The 25,941-nt window shown below is 36.0% G+C and overlaps 1 protein-coding gene across 2 annotated transcripts in view; it reads right to left on the bottom strand.

The window, feature by feature from the left end:
* Positions 1–23,632, bottom strand: part of KLHL20 (kelch like family member 20) — a 56,206-nt gene extending 32,574 nt beyond the window's left edge. Inside the window, exons 1-3 of one of the 2 annotated variants that reach the window (XM_008511144.2) lie at positions 23,355–23,632; positions 22,385–22,448; positions 10,490–11,063 (exon numbers count right to left, since the gene is read on the bottom strand). In XM_008511144.2, the coding sequence (XP_008509366.1) occupies positions 10,490–11,063; positions 22,385–22,407 (597 nt within the window). In that variant the 5' untranslated portion in view covers positions 22,408–22,448; positions 23,355–23,632. The remainder of the gene's footprint in view (positions 1–10,489; positions 11,064–22,384; positions 22,449–23,354) is intronic. The other variant, XM_008511151.2, reaches the window with a different exon arrangement.
* Positions 23,633–25,941: the final 2,309 nt, after the last annotated feature.

The following is a 25,941-nucleotide window of genomic DNA, read 5'->3' as shown; positions in this document are numbered from 1 at the left end:
AATAAAAGAAAAAACTCTGTGGTCATATTTAATTTATCATCTCAATATTTTTCTTGAGGGTTATGTGGCACAGCTCTATTCCAAAATGGAGGTGAAATTCAAAATAGTACCAGAGGAGAAGAAAAGTTTAAAAAGGGAACAAAGATAGGGCAGAGCACAGAGGATTTTTAGGGCAATGAAATCATCCCATATGACATACTACAATGGTAGATACATGTCATCATACATTTATCAAAACCCAAAGACTATATAACACCAAGAGTGAATCCTACTGTAAATTATGGACTTTGGGTGATAATGAAATGTCAATGAAGGTTCATCGGTTGTAACAAATGTACCTCTGGGGTGGGATATTGATGTCGCGGGAGGTTGTGCATGTGTGGAGACAGGGTATATGGGAACTCTGTACTTTCTGCATAATTTTACTGTGAACCTAAAACTGCTCTAAAAAATAAAGTTTATTAATTTAAAAAAAGGGAACAAAGGAGAGTACATAGAACAATTAAGATTTAGGAAAAATAATTTGTGATTCAAGAAATTGAAGAAAAATGACATCTTTTTCCTAAAATGAAGTAAAAAACAATTTATGCTCAAAATCAACTAAACTAATACCAAATTATAACTCTAGAAATATAAGAGGCATACAAAAAAGTCATGGAGCTTTCAGAGGAAGATTACTTGCTGAAATGGCAGCATCTAGGGCAGAAACACCAAGGGGCCAGTTTAAAAAACGAAGAGGGTGTCAGCAATTCTACAAGGAAGAAAGGATACAATAAGGAGCAGGAGAGTTAGACTCATGAAAACCTCTGAGGACCAAACAACTCTGATATATGTACATCAGTGAGAAACTACAAACATACCAATAATTTACCTTTACCCAAGGCTAGGGAACTGTCAGGATGGAGATGAAATGGCAACAAGGGTATTACCTTGTTGTGCAGTCTGGCCACAAATCCCAAGATCTTGTACCTCTTGTCATCAGCATGTAGAGTAAAAGGGAGGGAGAGGAGGGAAACAGTCACTGCTATACTCCATGTGGTTTGTTCTCCCATTCAGAAGATTGTGCTACATACGGTGTCTATTTGTGCAGGAAGGATGTGGTTAAGAGCTCAGATTCCTACGTGTGACCTCTAATACAGATGCTGTATTCTCTGGGTTATATGCCTGCTGGACAGGGTTATCTTTATGCTCATCAAAAAGTCAGAATATTTAGCAAGATACAAGATACGCCATTTGAGTATTTGATTAAAAATGTTTTTCCCAAGTACATTAGAAAAAAATGCAAATGCTAAAATAAACAGTTAAGGGCTATAAGGTTAGCTATACTTATAGCAGAAAACACTAATGAGTACTTCAATTTTTATGGCACAAGTCTTCAAATCATCTTAGTGAGAGACTTTATGGGATTCAGGAAATTAGATAGGTAACCTTTAAACTCTACCTGAGATTGCTTAGCCAGATAACTTCGTAGTAAGAATGGCTGCTCTATACTCTCTCTGGCAAGGTTAGCAGATGAAAGATTTAGTAAATAAAAATACAGGACATACTTATACTAAAAAATTATTTGTTGTTCATCTGAAATTTAAATTTAACTGGGCACCCCGTATTTTATCTGGCAACCCTATGTTGGGGGCTATAAAGGTAAGGGTTAAATTTGGAGGCTAGCTCCAAGTTAAGTGTGCTGGCCTTCACGGCATGCAAAACTTTAGCCATGGCTATATCTTACTTTCCTCTTATTTTCTTTTCATTCTAGTTTCTTTACTTAAATACAAGTATGGTATCATATATCTTAGTGAAGTGCCTTAACATTCTTTTTGGATCTTTCTCAGAGTATAATTTTTTTCCCCAACTTAGTGATTACAAACCAAATGTTATGTAAATATCAATGATCACCAAGTTTAAAGTTTAATAATAGACCTCTATGATATTAACAAGTCACTTACTGGAAAGATTAGATGGCAAGGAGATGTGAAAATCTGTGTGAGAAAATATCTGTTTGGCACTAAGAGTAAAGAGTAAAAATAATGCTTTTGATAAAGCCTGGTTAAAATGTCACTTCTTTTTCCACCAACAAGAAAAAGATATCAATGATCTACTGTTAGGGCAATCTAACACTGAAGTCTATTCTTGAACCAATAAGCAGGTTAAGAAAAATAATGCATTAAAGTATCTACTTTTTAAAATAAGAGTTTACAGGAGATGTGAATTTTAAGTCCCACACTATTATGGTAATGAGCTTACTTTTAGTTTCTTCAGATGAATGTAGATGCAATTTGAAGAATGAATGAAGCTGAAAACAACAAAAATGAATAAGCAGTCATCTAGATTTGTTCTAACAGAAGTGAATGGTGAACTCATTGTTGAGTTGAAGGACAATTTTTAAAGATTTTATTTTTCCTTTTTCTCCCCAAAGCCCTGGTACATAGTTGTATATATATTTTTTTCAGTTGTGGGTCCTTCTAGTTGTGGCATGTGGGACGCCGCCTCAGCATGGCTTGATGAGCAGTGCCATGTCTGCGCCCAGGATCCGAACTGGTGAAACCCTGGGCCGCAGAAGCGGAGCGTGCGAACTTAACCACTCGGCCACAAGGCCGGCCCCATGAAAGATAAATTTTAAATTTATGTTTATTGGCAAGAGTAACACTATATGAATTAAGGTAGGTCTAATGGAATAGAAGGAAATTAAATATAGATTTAACTTTAAAAATAATTTAAGTGAGTCATGAGTTCGAAGCCCCAAATAGTGACTTTTGCATCTACACAGAACGGTTCCAGTCTATGAACAGGGGTGAGGTTTTCTCACTGAGATTTCATTATGGGATGAGTCAGGCTCACTTTGGAAGCAGGGTTAGAACCAGAAGAGATTCCAAAACTTTCTCTACTGTTAAGGATATTCTTCAGATATTTGAAACTACTTTAGATCTAAAACACAAGCTTTGGTTAAAGCAGGAAATTTTTAAAAATCAACTTTATTTATTTTAAACATATAGTTCAATGAGTTTTGATAAATGTATATACTCATTAACCATGATGACAATCAAGATATAGAACATTACCATCATGCCAAAAGGCTCTAAAGCAGGGAACTTTTAATCTGGGGTCCAATGACTTTGGCAAATTATTTTGGAAATTCTTAGTGATTGCAAATCTTTATTTTTGGACAGTGGACTTGATATTTGTAAAAAGTGTAAGGAAATTAAGAGTCAAGTCTGTTAAAGAAGGTATGTGAAGAAGTTACATTATTTTGAATGAGAAATCAAGTGTGACTATAAAATATTGACTATTAACTTTAGTGACATACAAACTTCATTTAGTCACGGAGTGTTCCTCTTTTCATATTTAAATTCATGAGAGATATTGATCTGTAGTTTTCTTATAGTGTCTGTGGTTTCGATATCAGGGTGATTTTGTCCTTATATTTGGCAACCTCCTCCTTTTTTCTGAAAGATTTTGTGTAGGATTAGTATTATTTCTTCCTTAAATGTTTGACAGAATTCACCATCTGGGAATGGCGTTTTAAAATCATAAATTCAATTTTAAATTGATGGCTTTTAAATTATGAATTCAATTTCTTTCAAAGTTATAGGGTTGTTCTAGCTTTGTTTCTTCTTGAGTCAGTTTTTGTAATTTGTGTTTTTCAAAGAATTTGTCCATTTCATCTCAGTTGTTCAGTTTAGTGGCAAAATGTTAATAATAATCCCTTATTATCCTTTTTTAATGACTGAGGGATTTGTAGTGATGTCTTCTCTTTTATTTCTGAAACTGGTAATTTGTGTCTTCTTTTTTCTTTTGATCCGTATAGCTAAAGGTTCATAACCATTGATGGATAAAAAAAATTAAAAGAGATTACTTTGTACACCTCTATACAACTAAATTTGAAAACCTAGATGAAACTGATAATTTTCTAGGCAAATATAGTTTATAAAAATTGATCCTAGTAGAGAAAGAAAATTTCATAGAAGAAATAAAGAAAATTATCAATAAACCACTTCACAAAAAAGCACCAAGCCTAGACAATTTCACAGGGAAATTCTACCAACTTTCAGAGACAACATAGTCCCAATGTTGTATAAATTGTTTCAAAGCATGGAACATGAAGAAAAACTTCTATCTCATTTTCATGAAGTATAACATTTATATCTAACCTGATAAAGATAGTACAAGAAAATTAAAGACTAATATTGCTTATGAATATTGATATAAAAACACTAAATTTATTTTTCTTTTGCTGAGGAAGATTTGCCCTGAGCTAACAACCACTGCCAATTTTCCTCTTTTCTTTTTGTATGTGAGCCACCACCAAAGCAAGACCACTGACAGACGAGTGGTGTAGGTCTGCAACCTGGGAACCAAACCTAGGCCACTGACGTAGAGTGCAGTGAACTTAACCACTAGGCCACCAGGGCTGGCCTAAAACACTAAATAAAATACTGGTGGGTAGATTCCAATATTACATTAACAGTACACCATGACCAAAAGGTGTATACCAATAATACAAAGATGCTTCAATTTTAGGATTCCATTAAGGTAATTCATATTAATAACAGGTTTGAGAAGAAAATTAAAGGCCCTGGACAAAGTTCAATACCATTCCTAATAAAAAGCATCCAAGAAAACAGGAATTGTTGGACATGGATACTTCCTTAATATGATAAAATATTCACACCTCAAAGCTAGTATATTACTTAATGGGAAAACACCAGAGGCATTCCTACTAATGCCAGAAACAAAGGAAATATGTCCAATATGTCCATTACTATTTAACATTTTACTGGAAGTATTAACTCAAGCAACTAGAGAAAGAAAACAATTAGAGGCATTAACAATTGGAAAAGAAGAAATAAAACTATTGACATACAGGTGACATGACAGGATTCTCAGAAAACTCTAGAGAATCAATGGTAAAAGTAACTCAAAGAATAAGAAAATTCAGTAAGTAGCTTTCATATATATTAATGAGAAGTGGTTAGAAGATATAATGGAGGAGAGAAACCTATTTACAATGGAAACGAAAAATACACTTAGAAATAAACTTAAGAAAAAATGTATAAAACCTAAATGAAGAAAACTATAAAACACTCATAAGAGACACAAAAATAGAAGTGAAGAAATGGAAAGACACTTCTCATTCTTGGATAGGATAACAATGTCACAAAAATGACTGTTCTTCTTAAGTTAACTTATAAATTAATAGAATCCCAATAAATATACCATCAAGTTTTTTTCTTAGAGCTGGATAAGGTGATATTAAGTTCATTTGGAAAAATGAACATGCAAGAAAGTTAGGAAAACAGTGAAAAAAAAGTTTTATGATAGGGGTACTAGCCGTACTATGTATTAAAATATACTACAAAGCCTCAATAATTAAAACATTGTAGAAAATAGTGTGGTACTGGTGGATGGCCCACAATAGAAAGTCCAAAACCAAGCACATACATAAATTTAGTATAAAATAAAGATGTTATCTCAAATCTCTAGGGCAAAGAGAGACGTTTAAATACACAGTATTGAGACTAGACAGCCACTTAGAAAAAGATATTATTAAGTCAACATTTTATACCATACATAAGATAACCTGGGTGTAGGGAAAGCTTTTCAAAGTCTGCCTCAAAATCCAGATGCAATAAAGGAAAAGACTGATACATTTGACAATATTAAAAAAAAACAAGTTTTGCATGACCACAAATACCATAAGCAGAGTTAGAAGGCAATGCAAACTGGGAAAAAAGTTTATAACACGTTTCACAGATAAAAGGCTATCACTGTTAGTATATAGAGAGTTTTAAAACATTGAAGAGAAAAAAGACCAAAAATCTAATAGAAAAATGGGCAAAAAATATTAACAGACATTCACAAAAATTATATAAAAATAGCCTTTAAGCATATGAAAGATATTCAACTTTACTTATTTTAAGAGAAATGCAAATTAAAACCATACTGAGATTCTTTTTCTCATCTATTAGACTGGCAAAAATTCAAAAGGCTGACAAGTTATCCTTTTGGTGAGGCTGTGGGCAAACAGTCGCCCTCATATACCACTGGTCAGAATGGTTCTACATCACGTAAAGAGGGGGAATTTGGTGGTATTCAGCAAAATTACATTTACAGCTAATCTTTGGCCCTGCAACCTCATTTCTAGGAATTTATCCTGAAGTTAAACCTCCAACAATAGTGAAATATTCATACACAAGGCTATTCATTGCAGCAGTATTTGTAATGGCAAAATACTGAACACTACCACCTAAATGCTCAAACACAGCAGACTGAGTGAACAAACTGGTACATCCACATAAGGAGAACAATGCAGCTGTGAAGAGAGAACAAGGAAGACCTCTATGAACTAGGATCTCTATGACTGAATTCCAGAATACATTAAGTAAAAGGCAAAGTGTAACAGAGAATACAAAGAATGCTATCTTTTGTGAGGGTAGAAATGGAAATAAGAAAACATACATATAGCTGCTTAATTTTACAAAAGTAAACACAGGAAGGATAAACCAGACTATAAAGCATCAAAATAATAAATGACAACAAAGGACTATAATCCATTGACTAGAATAAGAGTCTATGAGTCAATAATACTAATCAATCTATCAACTAGAACAAGGAAAATTCTTACAGCATTATGTAGATAGAAAAATGGAGCTTTTTTTTTTTTTTTTGGTAAATCACCATTTTGCAACCATCATAGTAATAACTGATTCAGGCAGAAATTATCAACGGATGTTAAAATATGTGAGTGAAAGTTTGATGAGGAACAGGATATTTACATGAATTCAAAGCATCTGTCCATAGAAGTTCTTACTAATTACAAAAGGAAAAATAAAAAACTTAATGGAGGAGAAACTTTAGTGACTCCACTTAACTAAGCGATCAAAGTTAACATAACCAGTAATGGAACAAATAGACACGATGACACTGAGAAGGACAAAATATCACTTATGTAGTATTCCTGTCAAAATGTATAACCTGAATCTATGCATGAGGAAACCTCAGACAAGCTCAGACTGAGGAACATTCTACAACATAACTGGCTTAAACTCTTGAAGGTAGAGGAAAGTTCTCCAGATTTTCAAAAACTCAAAAGACAACTAACTGCAGTGCATGATCCTGCTCTGGATCCTGGACTGGAAAAAAATTCTTATAAAATACAATACTGGGACAATTGGTGAAACTGGAATATGGACTATGAATTAGATAATAACATTTTTATCAATGTTAAATTTCCTGAATTTGATACGTGAACTGTGGTAAGAGAATTATATATATAAAAAATGTCCTTGGTCTTAGAAAATACACATTGAAATGTTCAGGAATAAAGGAATATGATGAATGCAATATACTCCCAAATTGTTCAGAGAAAAATATATAACAAGAAGAGAATGATAGCAAATGTGGCAAAACGTTAACAACTGGTGAATCTGGGTAGAGGTTATATGAAAGTTTTTTCTTTTTCTCACAATTTCCTGTAAATTTGAATTTTTTTAAATAAAGTTAAAAACATTTTTCCAATGTGATACACTAAAAAATGGTATCTTGTTTTGATGCTTCTTTAGTTATGTCTAAGGGTGAGTATCATTTCATGTTTATTTTACATTTGAATAACTCTTTTGTACACATTGCTTATTCATATCCTTTGCCTATTTTTCTATTCTGTTTTTCTTGATTTTTCTCATTGAATTTGTATGAGTTTTATGGGAATTAGTGTTTTTTCTGTCATGTATGCTCCAAATAGGTTTTCTGAGGTTGGTATTGATTTTTTCATTTAGTTTATCGTACTGTTTTTGTTGTTATAAAGAACAAAAATTTTTAATTTTTATGCAATCATTTATGCATCTTCCTTTCTGGCTTCTGGGTTGTATTCTGCTTAAAAAGGCTACTTTTACTCCCAGCTTACTAATGCTATCTTCTAGAACTTTTAGTATTTCATTTTTTTAGGTTTAACTTATTTATCCATTGAGAATTTCACCTGTTTAAAGAGTTTGTTTTTTCCTCCAAATCACCAGTTTTCCTAATTATATTCACAATTCCACTTTCCTCCACTGACTTGAACATCTACGCCCAGACCCTTCTAAGCTCCACTGATCTGTTCCTTCTCTAGAACCAAAATGTTTGTAATATTTTTACTATATCTTAAGGCCAATGGCTCTAATATTAATTTTCAGAAACTTCTTGGCTATTCTAACATATATATACATTTCCTCCTTCTTAAAAAAATCCTTTCCTTTGCATTTCCTGACTCCAGACTTGTGGTTTTCCTCGTCTTCTCTCTAGTTATTCCTAGTTTCCTTTGCCAGCTGCTCTTTTAGTAACCATTCTTCAATACTGGAAAAATTTTAGGGCTCTTCTCTCTCTCTCCAGTAGGTGATCTCATTGGCATTGACTTTTTTGACCTTGTTTATGGTGCTTTTCTGTTATAAAAATGTTTTAAACTTTTACGCAATCAAATTTATCAATCTCTTCTTTTACAGTTTCTGGGTTATATCCTGCCTAGAAAGAATTAAGACATAGACTCCTAAATTTTAATCTTGGCTTAGCCTCTTTTCTAAGAAACAGACTCATATAAACAGTGGCCTGCTCAATATCTCTATTTAGATATCTCGCAGGCATCTCAATCTGAATATATCTAAACAGAATTCATGATCTTACCTCTTCAAACTACTCCCCTCTCCAGTACATTTGTAGTACAAATTCCCAGAAACGGGATTGCTGAGTCAAAGAGTGTGTGCAGAAAGTGTGTAATTTTGATAGACACTGCCAAATTTCCTCTCAAAGGGGTTTTATAGCTATTTCTCTATGGCCTTATCAACAGGGTGTGCAAGCAAACTTCTGGACATTTATAATTTGATAGATTACAAATTTGTAATCTTATAGATAAAAAATAGTACTTTGGGGCGCTGGCCCAGTGGTGTAGTGGTTACATTCGCATGCTCCACTTTGGTGGCCTGGGGTTCACAGGTTCAGATCCCGGGCACGGACCTAGCACCACTCATCAAGCCACGCTGTGGCAGCATCCCACATAAAATAGAGGAAGATTGGCACAGATGTTAGCTCAGCAACAATCTTTCTTAAGCAAAAAGAGGTAGATTGGCAACAGATATTAGCTCAGGGCCAGTCTTCCTCAAACACACACAAAATAGTACTTTGGTGTAGTTTTAATTCGTGTTTCAGTAATTATGAACAAACTTGAGCAGATTTTCCTATGTTTAAGGGCAATGTTTCCTGTTTACTGCCCATTTTTCTGTTAGGCCATTGGTCCAGGTTATTGACCAAGTGGAGCTCTTCGTGTATTAAGGAGATTACTGTCTATGATATGAGTTGCAAATATTTTCCCCCAGTTTGTCTTTGACTTTTATCTTGCTATTGCTGTTTGTTTCACCATGCAGAAATTTTTAATTTTTATGTAGTCAAATCTACCAATATTTTCTTCTATGCCTTCTGGGTTAGTCAATTAGAAAGGCCTTATTTGCCTAAAGATTTTAAAAGAATTGCTTTATGTCATCTTCTAATATTTTCATGGTTTCATTTTGTATTTTTAAATCTTTGATCCATTGGAGGTTATCCTGGTGGACAGAAGAGTGATATTAAAGTGTAAAATGGACCATGTCTTTCCTTGGCTTACAACTCTTTAATAGTTTTCTATTGCTCTTGAGATTAAATTTCAAATTCTTAACATGGTCTATTAAGTCTACTGTGATCTGGCTCTGTTCTTTCTGTAAAATCACTATGTAACATCCTCCCTTTTGCTTTCTGGATCTCACTGGGTTTCTTTTAGTTCCTCAAACCAGTTATGTTTCTTCATGTCTCAGAATTTTGCATAAGTTGTTCCAGAACCAAAGTTGAATCTCTCTCTAATACACTGTTAAATCATCCAGGGATGCTTCTTTGTAGCACCTATGAACTGTAATTAATTACTTGTGTAATTATGCATTTAAAGGCTATCTTCCCTGCTAGATTGTAAACTCCATGAGAAGAGACACTCTAGGTGTCTTGTTCACTGCTGTAGCCTCTGGCCAAGCATAGCTTTGCAAATACTTATTAAATGAACGAATGAATGAAAAATAACAGGTTTAACGAAAAATTCTTTTGATAATATCTAATTTCATTTTTTCTGATTATTAGTTCACCAAATAACCTCTAATCTATAATTCGTTCTGATGAACAATCCATATAATCAGGAAGGAAATACTTCATGCAATCAGACATAGAGCTCCTTAAGAATTAACAAACTGTATTCTAGCTTATAAATTAGCTTTTTATGAAGACGGCTAGGGAGAATCAATCTCTAAACTTTAACTTCTGCTGATAGAACACAAAATTGGTCTCTAAAACAAAAACCAGGCTTAGAATTTATAACAATTTTTTTCTCTGATGAGTTAGAATCAGCAATAAATACCTAAGCAGGTATGTGTTAGTTAGCAGAATGTGAACCCACAGTCTTTGCTGACAAATACATTATGAACGCATTCAAACACCAAGTACAACTCACCTCTTGAAAGTTATGTTGCGTGAACTTGTCTGCTATCCTTAGCAACTCACGACACGAATGTGTGTCAGCAAAAGCCCGGATGCCAAGGCAGTTAGAAGGATCTAACTGTCTCTTTAAGAATTCACAGCAGGCTTCCTGTATTTCTGCCAGCTGGAGGAGGCATGCGGCTGGCAGAAGGGTCTGAACATTGCCCTCTTCCACAGTTATCTGGGAGGTATATGCAAAGTCAATCAGTAGTTCCATAGCCCTCTCATCTATGTCTCGGATCACTACTTCTGTCTGACGGCTCTCTGCCAATTCTCCTGTAAACATAGCTCGGAAATAGGGACTACAGGCTGACAGAATGACTCGATGGGCATATATCTTCTTAGCGCCCACAACTAGCACCACATCGCACAGCTCCCGGTGCTTTCTCAGAAGGTTAATCACTTCCAAGGTTTGTCGAGGGTGCTTGTCTGAGATATAGGGCATGCGGGCAGGCTGGGGAACCCCTTCTGGCAGTTTGTTGGGGTCTCCAAGGGTGCAGCGGCTTGTTACATCCATTCCAGTCTCTCCTGGTCGAATGTTGGTACACCTGCAGAATGGGGGCAGGGAAGAGAAGAGAAGATGGCAATATTATTAGAAGCTCACTCTTGCCATAAAGTGTCAAGAGACGGGGAAAGGTGCAGGTAACCAAAAGAGAGAACTAGGCCCCCAAAGAGCTCCCTTTCTAAGAACTCTAGAACTCATAAACTTCCTTCAAGTCTCTTGAAGAATGAACAGTATGAATTCCAAGTCAGAGCCCTTTCACTATGCACTCCCATAAAATAAGGGACAATTCCTTTCTCATGTCAGAAATAGACTAGACTGTCTCAGGCCACATCTTTTACAACTGCCTGCAATACATTAATACAAATTTATTTTAAAAATCTGTAAATTATTATCTTTCTGCACAAAACATTCCTATAGACTTTAATTCCTTAATCTAGTTTAACCAAAGTCTTGATGTTTGTTATTTTTCTAAAATACAGAAATGTTTCTTTCTCATTATCGCTGGGTGATATTTTAAATTTCTCTAAGGTTTAGCACAAAATCTATAAAATATAGCTCATGTTGCATGAAAAGATCAGAAGGAAAACAGGCCAGGGTCCAAAAAGTTAACTTTATATTTTTCCTTCATCCTAAGATGCATAGTTTTCAGTTTATATAGTCAATCACAATGGTTCTAAAGAAGTAAAAAACAAAAGGAAAGAAAAAATCACAAGCATAGGTTACAAAAAGTAGTGTGTCACTGGGATGCTATGGATAATTGCTGAGGGCCAGACATAATTCAGAGGATCCTTCAGTCTATGAGAGAGGAAAGCTCAGAATCAAACTTTATGATATTGAAGAAAACTGAGGTATCAATTATATGGATAAATATGGGCTATACTGTCAGCTAGTAAGAAAAGTTTTGCATACATTTAATGCAATATTTACATTTCTAAAAAGTTATTAAATCAACTGTGTATCTTATAAGCAAGGAAATATAGTAAATAACTATGTAGTTAATCACATTAGTTTGTTCCTAAAAGGGGAAAGAACCAAATCAAATATTTTAGAAGCCATTCACAGGGAGAAATGAAGAATTAAAATTACTTCCCCTGCATAAGTTGGACTAAGTCAAACCACAGATGTCTTAAAATATTTACCACATCTTAAATTGAGATTTCTTTTTGGCCCCCAAGTCTAACAGGTCTGACACTTGGGTACTATGGCTATTCTGGTATTATAATTTTGATATTTATTTAGAGTGTTTATAGCTATAGGTAGCATAAAGTTTCAAAGCACCCTCTAGAATCAGATGGACCTGGATTGAAATCCTAGTACTGACAATTACTGGACAAGTTACTTTTCATCTCTAATCCCCAGTTTCTTTAGCTCTAAAATGAGTAAGTATTTACCTAAGGCAAAGATTAAAGGAGACAATGTATATAAAGGCTTTTAGTTCAGTGCTTGCCACAAATTAACCATTTTAAATTGTAGCTATTATAGTAACAGAACTATCTACATCCCTTTCAGATAAGGTGGTTATGCTTATCCATATTAAAAATCAAGTCTAAGTTAATGTTTCAATTAATATTTAAATGAATTTTGAATTAATGATAACAAGTCTGGATTGAAGTTTATCTTTACTTAGAAATTCTTTCTTCACAGTTTACAAACATTAAAGTGGTAAGGAAAATGGCAGGTGAAATATTTATTTATTTAGCAGGATTCTTAAGAGTCTCCAGAAAAAGATTTTGTTAGACTAATTTGGGGCTAGAGATATTAAATCTGAATAATAAGCTTCATTTGTTTAAAAGTGCTCTATGTGTCCAATTGCTCACTGATCACAATCAGTGAAGTTTTCCTATAACTACAAAGGAAATGTAGAGATACATACATAGACAGTCCTCACTTTACAAACTGTTTTCTAAAAGTTTACTTTTATATTGGCTGTTTGGAGGTTCGTATTTTTCTATAGTAAGAGCACTGTAAAGGGGGGCCAGGTTTAGTTGTAAAACTAATTCAGTTCATCAAAAGCAGCACTAAAAAAGGAAACAGAAGAAAAAATATTGGCAAACATTCCATTTAGGTAAGTATGTTTCAATTGTGTGTGTGTGTGTGTACACAAATAAATTCATATATATTTGTATAACTGGGTCCCTTCATAAGCTGTAGGTTTTATCAAAAAAGTTTAAAGGCCACTGACATAGAGTTCTGACCTGAGTTTTGAAGTTCCAAGTCACAAGGGCCAAGAGGTAGAAGGAGAAGGAAAGAATATCTCTCATTTTGGGATTGCTCTAAGATTTGTTGTTGCTGTTTTTTGGTGGCTTTTGGGTGGGGTGATGGCTGTAGCTTAGGGAGCTACTCGTGTATATAGACTTTGGAAGTCTGTAATTTGGGCATCTCCTATATATTTAAGTATGTGTTACCTGAACGATGTTAAATGACACACTCTTGAGAGGCTATAATTCTTTTCCTTTAAAAAGGGAGATGAAAACAAGGGGAGGGGGATCTATAAATTTCTTAAATTTGATAAACACTGCATTATAGGATCAGGGTATACATGTAAGTGTTTGAATATTTTACAGGTTGATGTTCTCCACAAGTCTTTAAATATGAAAACTGCCCTTTCTTGATTGGCATAATCTGTTATCCAGCTTGAAGAGCGGAGATGTAGGCTTGGAACAGAATGGATCATCAGATCATCTAACATAATACTCTCCTTTAACAGAAGAAGAAGCTGATTTGGTTAGGTGACTTGCTCAAAATCACGAAGCTTTCAGTAGTAGAGCAGATCTCCTGAAGCTTTTGGATAAACTACAGCTGTCTCCTGAGGTACTGCAAATATTTAATAACTCTTCTTCATGTGAATGCTGGGGGTGGCAGTGGTAGGATTATTTAACAATTCAAAATAAGATTTTGGTTTTTTCTTATGGATTATCCAAATTTCTATACAACTCTTTTTTTAAAGCCCAGGAAGCTGCACTAATGCAGATTTTTTTGGATCCAGTCATCATAAAGAACATACTGGTGAACTATCGGAAGAGCCAAGTAACTTGGTAAAAGGGCCTACAAAGTGAATTTCAGGTTTAAGAAAGTAAGTATAACAATAACAAAATTGAACCTAAGTCTTTTCTAGCTAAACATAACTGGGATGGTCTAAGAAATTTTCAGAATTATCTTTAAATATTTCTAAAATACAGTCAAGTTTATTACCTTTTCAAAAGTTATTCTAGATAATATATGAGAAACAAATTTATACCTTATATTCATATTTCATATGTAGAAATTCAGGTGCTAACTTACCAGGTAAATGCCACAAACTTAAATTATTGACAAATAATTAGAACTAAGATATTTGGATTTTCATAATCATGACACTGTATCTATCAACATGCAGAGAAAAGAGAGAATCTATGCCTCTCAGTTAAGATGGTAATTATTCTTTTAACATAACAAATATTTACTAACTGCATATAATTTATAAAGTATTTAGTTATGAACTGAGGAAAATCAAAGGAATATAAAGAGGCAATCAGGAAAACTAATTATCTAGAAGAAAAGATACATGAATAACCAGAAAGAGGGCAACTAGGATAAAAAGTGTGGTTCAGAAAGGCAAAATTTGTCAAGTATTTGTTTATACTGGAAAGATCCTAGATGTGACTGGATCTCATCCTAGATGAGCAGTCAGGTTGCTACACAGGTGTGTATTTTCTTGTGAAGTAGGAATATTACATTGGGTTTTTCTGGAGCTTTGGTGAAATATCCTACACCCATGCTCCAGATCATTATATTTCTATTTCTGATTCTATACTCACTAAGCAGTCTTCTACTAAATAATCTTTCCAAAGCTATTACGTTATTTAAAAGGGAGGTAGGTGACTCCAGCACTCTGATCACTGGGTTTTAGGCCAGCTTCATGTGTGTCTCAGAGACTAATCATCTATGACTAGATTGAGATAGTCTAACATCCGTCCTGCAAGGGATGGTATCAGTTTACTACCCCCAAAGCTGTAGCACCGATGAGAACTACAGTAGTATAATAAAGTCCTAGTGTTGGAAGAGTCCCCTGGGAAGGAGAGGAGAATCTAAAAGGACATTTTGGGAAGAAGAAACCAGATTTACACTACAAAGGCATAACCAGAAAACAAAGAACATGATTATTCCTTTCTCCAATAGCAACTTGTTTTCCCCAAGTACTTATAAATTTGATCTTTTTATGTTTGTCCTCAGCTCACAGGTGATTCTGTATTCTAGAGTACAAGCTCTTCATAATTCCTGACATCTGGAAGAAACAGCACTGTTTATGCTTGACAAGTTAACGACTGAACCATAAAGCTGAGCAGTTAAAGGATAATTTTTACCATCCACATAAACAATCAAGTAAGCTTTTAACCACGGAGCTTAATGGCACCTGTACACAGTAGATGCTGAAAGAATAAACTGCAAGTTAACGGTGGTATTATTAAGCTTCTTTAAAAAAGAATCATCCTTAAAGACAAGCCCAATTCAAAAATCCCTATTATAATACTGACATTGCAGATTGAAATTGAAGCCTTTTTGTTGCAACCTTAATTATGTACATAAAGATGGTACTGTTGAATCGGATATAAACAACTTTTTATTTCACCTATGTACAATATGGAAGCTAATTTCTACATATCTACTTTTTTTCTTTTAAAAGTATACTATAGCAAAAAAAAAAACCTGTTCTTTATTATTGCATTAGTATAGATTCTGACTTTCACAAATGGGTACTTCCTATACTCACCAACTGTCTGGTTTGCAAACTTGGAAGGAATTCTTTTATATATGATCATTCTCCAAAGTTCTGTCCTCTCTGCTCTCTATACAGATTCTTGGGAGAGCTCATCTAATCGCCTGGTTCCCATCCCCCATATGCAAAAGGATCTTTATCTCCTACCTGGATAAGTTCTGAAATTGGATCCATATGAATGTCTCATCATCACTCAAACTCAATATATCTCAATGATAGATCTAAAACTGACTCCTTGATTCTCTACCTTCCCCTACATGTCTCTTCTCTAGTCTTCCCTAGATGAATAAAAGACAATTTCATTCTTCTAGTCACTCATATCACAAATCTTGGAGCTCCTTTCCTTCTACACACCCTCAAACTCAATCCATCGGCAATTTCCTGTCATTCTACCTCCAAATAATATGTGGAATCCAGCTATTTCTCTACATCTCCAACAGCCTCACTCTAATTCAGGCTATCCTCACACCTTTTTTATATTATATATATTTCAATGGCAGTGGCCAATGAAAGTGAAGAAAGAGACAGCAAGTATGAAGTATTTCTAGAAAGAAGGTTGACGGTGAAAAGAAGACACATACAGTACTATGTCTGCTTAAAGAGGGGAAAGACTGGAAAATGATTATATGCTGATGCGAAGAACCAGAGGAGGGAGAAGTTTAAAAGTATAAGTAAAGTGGGAGAGAATAAATGACACAGCAAGACGCTTGAAGAGTGGGAGTATACAGAACCAAAATACACAGGAATGGATCTTAGACAAAAGGAAGAAAGGCTCACCACAAGAGATCAGAGTAAGGGAGTGGGAGGGAAGATAACATGGAAACATACATTTATTTTGGGGTAAGGAGGCATCAGGAGCTTCGAGAAGTTCATACATGCTGGTCTCTTATTTTTTCTGTGAAGTTGGGGGTCGGGGGTGATATCTTTGTGTGCTGCGAGTGAGTGCAGTGGTAAAAGGATCACGAGAAGAATGAGTAAGGATGTGAAATAGTTGCTGTGAGGAATGAGTAAGCATTGACTAGGGACTCAGAGAAACACTGTTGGCCCGAATGATATTAAAGACTCTAAATATAGTAGTATGAATTCCCAGTGGCTGGTTTTATCTAGCAGTAATCAACAGCCCAAAGCAGAGAATATAAATGCCTGTATTAATCTACAGTTGGGAAACACCATGGACAAACCAGGGAGTTGAGTGACGGCCAGAAAATGGTTGAAGTGGCTGTGGAAGTGAACTGTGTGAAAACAGAGGGGGTAAAGGCACATTGATTTTGACTGTATCAAAGAACTGACAGAGTGGTCATTCAAGAGGTTATGGTCAGCAAACAAGTTATTGGGGGGGCTGGCTGGTGGGGTGGTGGTTAAGTTTGTGCGTTCCACTTTGGCGGCCCTGGGTTCACCAGATCAGATCCCGGGTGTGGACCTATGCATCGCATATCAAGCCATGATGTGGCAGGTGTCCCACATATAAAACAGAGGAAGACAGGTGGCTGATGTTAGCTCAGGGCTAATCTTCCTCAAAAATAAAATAAAATAAAAAGTTATTAGGACTTATGATTTCAGAGAGATTTTTTTCTGAGTGATAGTAGAAATGAACTGTTGAAGTAAGTGATGGTGAAAGTCACAAGAATTTAGGAAGTCAAGGAAATCCAGGCTAGGTAAATGGATGGGTCATTCCCATGAATATTGATATCTCCTAAAACAATAGTGAGGAGAATAATGAAATCATGTGCATGTAAGGAGCAAAAACCAAAGAACAAGTCAAATATCTTAAATATACTTCACGTTTACCAAAGGAATGTTATAATTTTTGGTACCTCCCTAAGTAAATAACATTTCCACCCACCCCAAATATGTGAGTCAACTTCAAATTTCAGGGCTATCATGTCACACATTCCTTAGATCTTCTTCTCAAAAAGTACTACTCTTAATTGAGGAAAGAGTCATTTTCTGTAAGTGGCTAAGATAATTTGAAATCAAGCACAAAAAAAGTTTAGAAAACATAGTCTCTGCTTCTAAAGCAGTTATAATCAAGTTTTATCTTAGTCCAAAGACCTGCAGAATCTTTCCTTAGCCTGGAATTGTGCTCCCATCTAAATGAACATCTCTCCTTTTATACTTCAAAAACTTTGTTTTAATTTGGAAATGAATAGCCTGCTCTTAAAAAAAAAGACTCAGCCAAATTGACCCTTATTCAAAGTCCTAAACACACTTGAATAGAGAGAGCTAAAGATCTGAGTATACAACTCCCTAAGGAAATAACACCTGAAAGTGCCAGTTCTGCTTATTAGAAAGGCACCCTCTAGGCACTACATTCCATACCTGGTTCCATCCCCGAAAGCCAAGCTGTTAACCTCTTAATTTGTAAATAGGCCATGAAAGCTTCAGCCCCAAGACATCTCATGACTCCTTATTGTATAAAATGAGTGTCAGCATTTGTGCCTTGGCCCACCAATCAATGCAAGATGAAGGAGGAAGGGCAAATGGCCATGCAAGCAAGCTGGTCTCCCTTTATGTCAGGAAAGCAAAGCCTTCCTGGGATACCTCTCAGTAACTTCCACGGACATCTCACTGGCAGCACTGTGTTACACAGCCATCCCAAAATGCATAGAAGATTAAGATATCAAGCATAATATTTAATTTTCTTGTGTCTATACAGTAGAGGGAGGAAAGGAAGGAGAGGTGTTGAGCGAGCCAATCTTCAGCGCGTGCCACACCAAGGAACAGCCAACCAAGCAGGTATATGTTATACTACTATTTTTAAGCATACCTTTTAGATTGACTAGAATAAACAGGAAATTCTAAAGATATGAGAGCTGAATGGGATTTTTTTGTCTTTTGAAGTTGAACTCAAGGAGAAGCTCATCTGATCTTCACTGTGACTGAAAATTATCAACAAAAACTCTAGATACAGTTAAATAAAACAAGACCCAAAGAACCTAAAGCTTCTTACCCATTTTAGAATCTTTACTTGAAGGCTCTACCTTAAACATCCTGGGACACCCCGGGTTCTGTCTTTGGCATCCTCCTTTTCTGTTCTACCCTCACTCATGTCTACAACTTCAAGAACCTTCTGCATACTGATGACTCACAATTTTTTTTTTTATCTTCAGCCCAAACCGCTCTTCTGCCCCAGACCCACATTCCAATTACATGCTAGCTCTCTCTATCTGGGTGTTTCCTAGACAGAATAATCTTAAGGTGCGAGAAAGAGAATCTATTCTTGGCTTACTGAAACCTGTTCTTCTTCCTGTATTTTTGATCTCATCACATCAGCGCGTAGTTTCCCAAGCGGAAACCTTTGGAGTCATTTATATCATTACTTCCTCAAATCCTTTTGATTTTACTGTTAAACAAACACTCAATTCCATCCTCTCCTCTCAATCCCCAATACCATAGATCTACTTCAGGACCTCATCAGCTTTCATCTAAACTACCACAATTCCTTTAAATTAGTTTCTTTGCCATCAATTTCTTCCCTTTTTTCTAGTCCACACCCTACCTTCCTAAATATCAGCCCAAAGAACAAATCTAACCTGTATAACAATGTCCATAGGCTCTTAAATACCTAAAGGCTAAAGCCAAACTCTTTCCCATGGTTGTAGCCTCATCGCCCGTATTTTTTCTCCCTTTCCCCTTCTTATTCTGTCACATACTCTACATTCCAGATATACTTACGATTCCATACATCTCATATACTTCCAGGTCTTGGTGTCTTTTTTTTTTTTTTTTTGGTACAGCTGTTCCTTCTGTTTATGGTGTCCTTTATTATCTTTCTTCTTTAAATTTTTATCCTTTAAAGTACATTCTTTACTTTAAAGCAAATTCTCACTCTCTCTAGAAGACACAACTTAAATATCACCATCTCTATGAAGCTTTCCTCATCTCCTCAGAGCAGAGGTTCCTTCCTCCATGTTTTACATCCCTATTAAAATCCTGTTCTTGTTGTATTATGGTGTCTGTTTACATGTCTTTCCATCACTTCATCTGTATATATGCAGTATACAGGCAAAGAACAAGTACTATATAAATGTTTGATGAATGAATAAACCAATTCCTAATAAAATCAGGCTCAGTTTCCTGTTTATATATTTAAGGAAAGATAGAAGAATTACATTGCAAATGTTTTAGCGTCTCTAAATGAAATAAATGGTTAAAAAATAATATCTTGGGAAACAGGCACACTGTTGGTAGGCTGTAGAATGGTACAATCTCTAAGGAGGGGATTTGTCAATATCTACCAAAATTTTAAAATGAACATACTTTGTGGGCAATTTTGCACCTACAAATTTATTCTATGCTTACACATCTGGGCAAAAACCACCTACAAGGATATTCGTTATAGAATGAGTTGTAGCAGCAAAACATCTGAAATAACTTAAAAGTCTCTCAAAAGGACTGGTTAACTATGGTACCTAAAGACAATGGAATACTATGTAACTATTAACTTTTTAATAATAAGGTGGGTCTATATGTATTTGTCACAATCTACAAGATAATTTGTGAAGTGAAAAAAGAAAGATACAGAAGAATACACATGATATGCTGACATTATGTTTTTAAAAAAGGGGAGATAGTCTATATATGCTTGTATATGCAGTACAATGTCTGTGAAAGAAGGCATAAGAAACTGTTTACAGGGGTTCCCTCTGGAGAGGAAAACTGGGAGCTGGGGTCAGCATTGGGAGACTTACTTTTCATTGACTATCCTATTTTACCTTTAAATTTTGTATCACGTACACATAATAGCTAGTTAAATAAATGAATGAAGCTTTACTAGTAAAACGCCAATCAATTTCATAAAACTTTATAACTAAGCATTAGAATACCTTTAACAACAATTTTCAATCTTGTCTTGTTTATAGTTTTTTTTTCTTTTTTTGTAGAGTAAAAGTGTGCAGAACCATTCAGTCATTCAAACAATTATTCAGTGATCATTAGGTGCCAGGGATGCAAAGATATAGAAGACTCAGAGCTCATGCTCTAGTAGGGAGAATGAACATGGAACATTATGTCAAATAATCTCGATATAAAGAGTTACTTCTCATTCAAAGCTTCTCCAATAGCTAAGAATAAACCCAACATTACTTTCCAGATATTGCCTTCTAGGTTGCAGCAGCAAGAATGATAGCCCAACAAGGAAAGGTAGGGAAGTATGACCATGACTTAATGTAGGCAGCAAGTAAAAGTAAAACCAGAGAGCAATGGGTAGGCCAGGCTCTGGCCAAGTGCCGGGGATGAAGAAAGAGCTGTACCTAACAATTAATGGCACCAAAAGTCTCCAACATTATTTTGAATAACTAGTGGTATTACATAATAGAGCAAGAAAAGAAAAAAGGGTAGGTATGAGTGATTAGCGAATATTTTATATAGAAATTACTGATAAACCAAAAACATTCCTACGCTGTGCCTTCTCTTTCTGAAAAATAATATGTTCTTATTTTAGCAATTACATAAGATATGACATTTATGGAAGCTAAGGATGAAAAGCAATCAGTGGTTTTTTGCAATCATGTTAAAAGTTGATGTGATGAAGCATTTAATATATGTATTGTTAACTTCACATATTTTCAGTCAAATGTTATTCCTACTGTAGAGTAAGATATAAATAAGATAATGGCATTCTTACATCCAAAACATCTTTTCATCTGGGGATATAAAGTATTTGCAAGCATTCATTAATTTCCAATATCCTGGTCAGATACAATACAGAATTAAACTGGGGCACAGAGAAGATGAACAGCTCAAGGTCAATTAAAAAATCAGTAACAGATCTGGAAAAAGATATATATTCTGGTTCTTGCTTTTGGTTCTAAGTCATACTCCCATCATAAAATGTTTCTTCTCTTAAAAGGGCATGCCAGAGCTGTTTATCTGTGATGTTGAATAACAAATGATTAAATACAGTTCAATCAATGTAAAATGAGTTTTAAAAATGAAGAAATAAAACTGGGCTGATTTTGTTTCAACAACAATTTTAGTCCTATTTGTTAGAACAGATTGAGGAAGAGCCTTACGGAATTCTGGGGATGGGATGGCCTATAATTGTCTATATTTTCCCACATATTGTTGTATTTTTCCACATACTAAGTTATAATGTCCAATGCCTTTTTTAGTCCTAAAACAATATTCTCTGCAATGCAGCTACTTTAATTGACAGAACAAATGTATTACTGAACATCAATGAAATAATCAAAATCATAATTAGACATTCAGTACAGTGTATTATAAATAATCATTATTCTTATATGGCAACAGAACCCTCTACATTCTATAAGGAATTGAAGACTATAATAAATCCAAATAGTAGCATAATACACTTAGAGACTATTACAAAAAATTACTAAGCAAAAAGGAAAATTTAAATGTTAACAATTACATAAAATTCATAGCACTCTTTATAAATCTAAGTTCTATATTTTACTCTATTAAAAAAGCTATTAATTCCTGATATTACTTTTGATTTATTTTAGAACAGAACTCATTAGTTCCAAGCAGAATTTGGTAAGATTTGAAAACTTCAAAAAACAAAAAAATTTAAACGAAGCCCTGAATTATTACGTGCTGAATTTCAGTCAGTGAAACCGAAGATTTTCTTCCTAAATGCCTACCTGCGCATTGGCTTTCCTTCCATGCACCATGAAAAGTACCCTTCACCACACTCTAAAGCCGAACCTAAGACAACAGAAAAGCAGTAACTTAATAAAAACTATTTCTGATCCTTCCAGTGACAATCTCTATGGAATCATTTCGTTCAGCGGTAAAAAATTTTATATCCTACTATACCACAGGCCTTTTGCAGATGCACAATCATAACCTTTAGCTATAAGATGACTATCCTTACTCTAAATGCTAAAACGATTGTACGTGAGGGGGAGCAAAGGGCGCCGTTTAGGTTAGTCTTGTCTCTCTTCAAAAAGTGCTTGGCGACATTTAACTTTGACTTCACCATCATGTATACCTACAGAGCATTCACCAGATACCCACCGCAGTACTAACAAGATAGATGGGATAGGGAACAAGCTGGTGTCGCAAGGGATCTGAAAGCTGTTAACTTGTCCCGAAGTGACAGGAGCAGGAGGAAGTATTTGCCTTTAAAAACAAACAACTCCGCTTCCGACGGACCGGGCAGCTCGAACAGGGTAGAGAAACTAGGGCTCCAGACTAACATTCTCTTTGTGAGCCCTTCTCTCAGTCCCTGAAACAAAGTCCACCACCCACTTGGCAGGATCTCGCTAGGACCCGAGGGTGAAATGGGACGCACGTACCCATTTTCTTTCCCCGAATTCCAACCTCTGTCTGGGAAAGCTGTCCAGGCTGCGGAACCCCAGAGCCCCCAGGCAGAGCAGCCCAGCCCCTTCCCCGGCCCCGGGGTAGGGCTGTCAGCCAGCCGTAGCGCAGTCTGGTGCCCCGTGAGGCCCAGTCCCAGCGCCCCAGCAGCCCCTTGTCGCCGCCGACTGAAGGCAGCGGGCAAAGCACGGCTCCTACCCTACCGGGCAGCTCGCTAACTTGGGACCGCAGATTTGTAAAGCGAGCCTCGGGCGCTGTCCGCTGTCCGGTGCTCCGCGGCGGCTAACTCACCGGCTCTGACACTTTCTTCTGTGCCGCAGCCTCCCCCGCCTCCTCCACCTGCCGCCCGCTCTCTGCCTCCTCCTCGGCCGCCGCTAGCGCACGCAGGATGCCGCTCCTCGAACTATTTCCTCCCCACCCCTTTCCCCTCTTCAGCAGCAGGAAGTGGTCCTGTTCCTAAATCGTTCCCCTTGGAACCCACATATCCTGCCAAGAGGTTCCGGGGCGGCTCAGAAAGTAGCCGGGCCCTTTGCTGGAGGTTCGGGTAATCTCAAATACTGCCTGTTCTCGTATGCAGTTCCTTGTATTCCGAGGGTGACCACTTGGCGGGTTCACTGCTGAACTGGCAGTAGTTGAATACTGAAGCTTCCTCCTTTCTTCTTTGTTTTCCCCACCAGAAGGCAATAGAAAGATAGGACTTGTCACGGAATTTTTATTTATTTGTAGCCAGTGGGTCTCCTGTTGGCACAATCTTGCCCCTACTTGTAGATTGAATGATTGATGCATGCATACATGGGGTCCACACATATTTATTAGGCCCCTACTATGTGCAAGCTGCTGAGGATACACGGCCGAATCAGGAATAGACCCAATCTTCCAGATTTCTCACAGTGTAGTTTTCAAGACGTCAGGGTTTTATCTAGGATTCTGAGGCTTTGCCAGCTTGCTAAGCTTTCACTTAGTATTCACCACCAGACACTTCACCAAACACTTTTGTGAACTCCCTTTAGTATTAGGGCGAAACATTCCTTTTCAATTTGTCGTTTCTCCCATTTTCCTATGGCACACAGCCACCTGAATTTTAGTATATATTTAAAAAACAAACAAGTGGTAGGGTAGGGCATACCATATCAGTCATATCAGTGAAAGGCTACTGGTTTCCTGACGACTGTCCTGGGCTAGGGATGAACTTAACCAGATTTTCTTTAGCTGTTTTTCATGCAGGATCTACACAGGTGCATCCAGTTGTTTCTGAAAGGGAAAGATGACCTTTTGTTAATTAGCTTGTAGTGGGAAATGCATGACCTTCAGATCCAGACACTGATGGTTTCAAATCCTAGTCTTGTGACTGACTAGCTTTGTGATCTTGGTCAAATTTCTTAATCTCTTAAACATTAGTTTCCTTTATGTAAAAGGGAAATAATACCATTTTTTATAAAATTTTCTGAGAAGTAAATTATAATGAAGATCACATTGTGTGTTTGGCACTTAGTAGGAACTCAACAAATGTCAGTTTTCTCTCTTCCTCCTGTCCTATGTATTTAAATGGACTCACTTATTAATTGAACACTTATTGTGTGCCAAGTACTACAGTAGGCTTTGGAAATACAGTTGTAAATGAGATAGACAACACCCTGAAGCTCTAGTGATCATTTATGTGGTTATGGTGGTTGACTTTCCAATGTCTTTTTCATTATGAATAATTGGTCTAAACCATCTCCATGCAAATGATCCAATATGACTGATGGGAAATCAGAGGAAATCTAATGGGCACTGTGGGAAAAGAATTCCTAGCATTTTTAGATGAGATGCAGGAAGAGATAGTATCTTTTCCCTGTGGCCATTGTTGTGTCTGGATGTGACATCTAGAACCATTGCAACCATTTTGCAACCACGAGGGAAGCCAGAGGAGAATGAAGCTAGACAATAAGGATGGTAGACCAGAGAGACTGAAGGAATTTGGATCCTTGAATGTCATTTTAAAAATATTCATTCTCTTTCACCCAGAAACTTCTCTATTGTTGGACTTCGAGTTATGTGAGATAATAAATTTCATATTTTTAAGTGACTTTGGGGTTTCTATTACCTGCAGCCAGTAGCACACTAATTTGTCTAAAAGGATATAGACAATAAACAAGTAAAAAATTAGCAAAATAATTTCAGTGGCAAGTGCTATCCAGGAAGGAGATAAACAGGGTGACGTTATAGAGAGTAGCTAGTTGGGGAAAGAGAGCCTACTTTAAATGGCATGATCAGAGAAGTGCTCCCTGAAGAGGTAGGTTGAGACCTGAAAGATTTCCACCAGTCCAGGTCGAAACCTGGGAGAAGAGTGTTTCAGGTAGAGTGAATAGCAAGGGGAAAGGACCTGAGGCATAAATAAGCTTGTCCTGTTCAAGGAACATAAAAAAGGATCAGTGTGGCTAGAAATAATAATGTGAGATATCAGATAAGAGAAATAGGCAAGAGCAAGATCATATATTGCCTTGCATGCTATTGTAAAGGAGTTCAGATTTTATTTTAAATTCTATGGGAAGACTCTATACAAATGGAGATATTTCAGCTCAATTTAGGCTTCCCAAATTCAAAACCTTTGAAAATTAAAAGATAAGAAAGAAGAAAATGTGGATGTTCCATATTAACTATAGAGACAATCACATGTGGGAAAGAATACAGATCAATATTTCCAGAAATATTCTTGCTATGGTTGATGAAAAATGAGGGCTGATTTTATTTTATGTGTATGAAGGTATGTGTATATGATTGCCTCCAGAATCCCATTGCTTTCATTAAGGAGAAAGTGACTAAATTAGTCTAAAATCTCAAATCTGTTCCCTGCCTCTGCTAACACTCCAGTCGTATGATAAATAAATCATTAGAT

Source organism: Equus przewalskii, chromosome 23, assembly GCF_037783145.1.
Source record: "Equus przewalskii isolate Varuska chromosome 23, EquPr2, whole genome shotgun sequence".
Lineage (NCBI taxonomy): Eukaryota > Metazoa > Chordata > Mammalia > Perissodactyla > Equidae > Equus > Equus przewalskii.
Note: the sequence above shows the minus strand (reverse complement) of the source record. Positions and strands in the feature narration are given on the sequence as shown.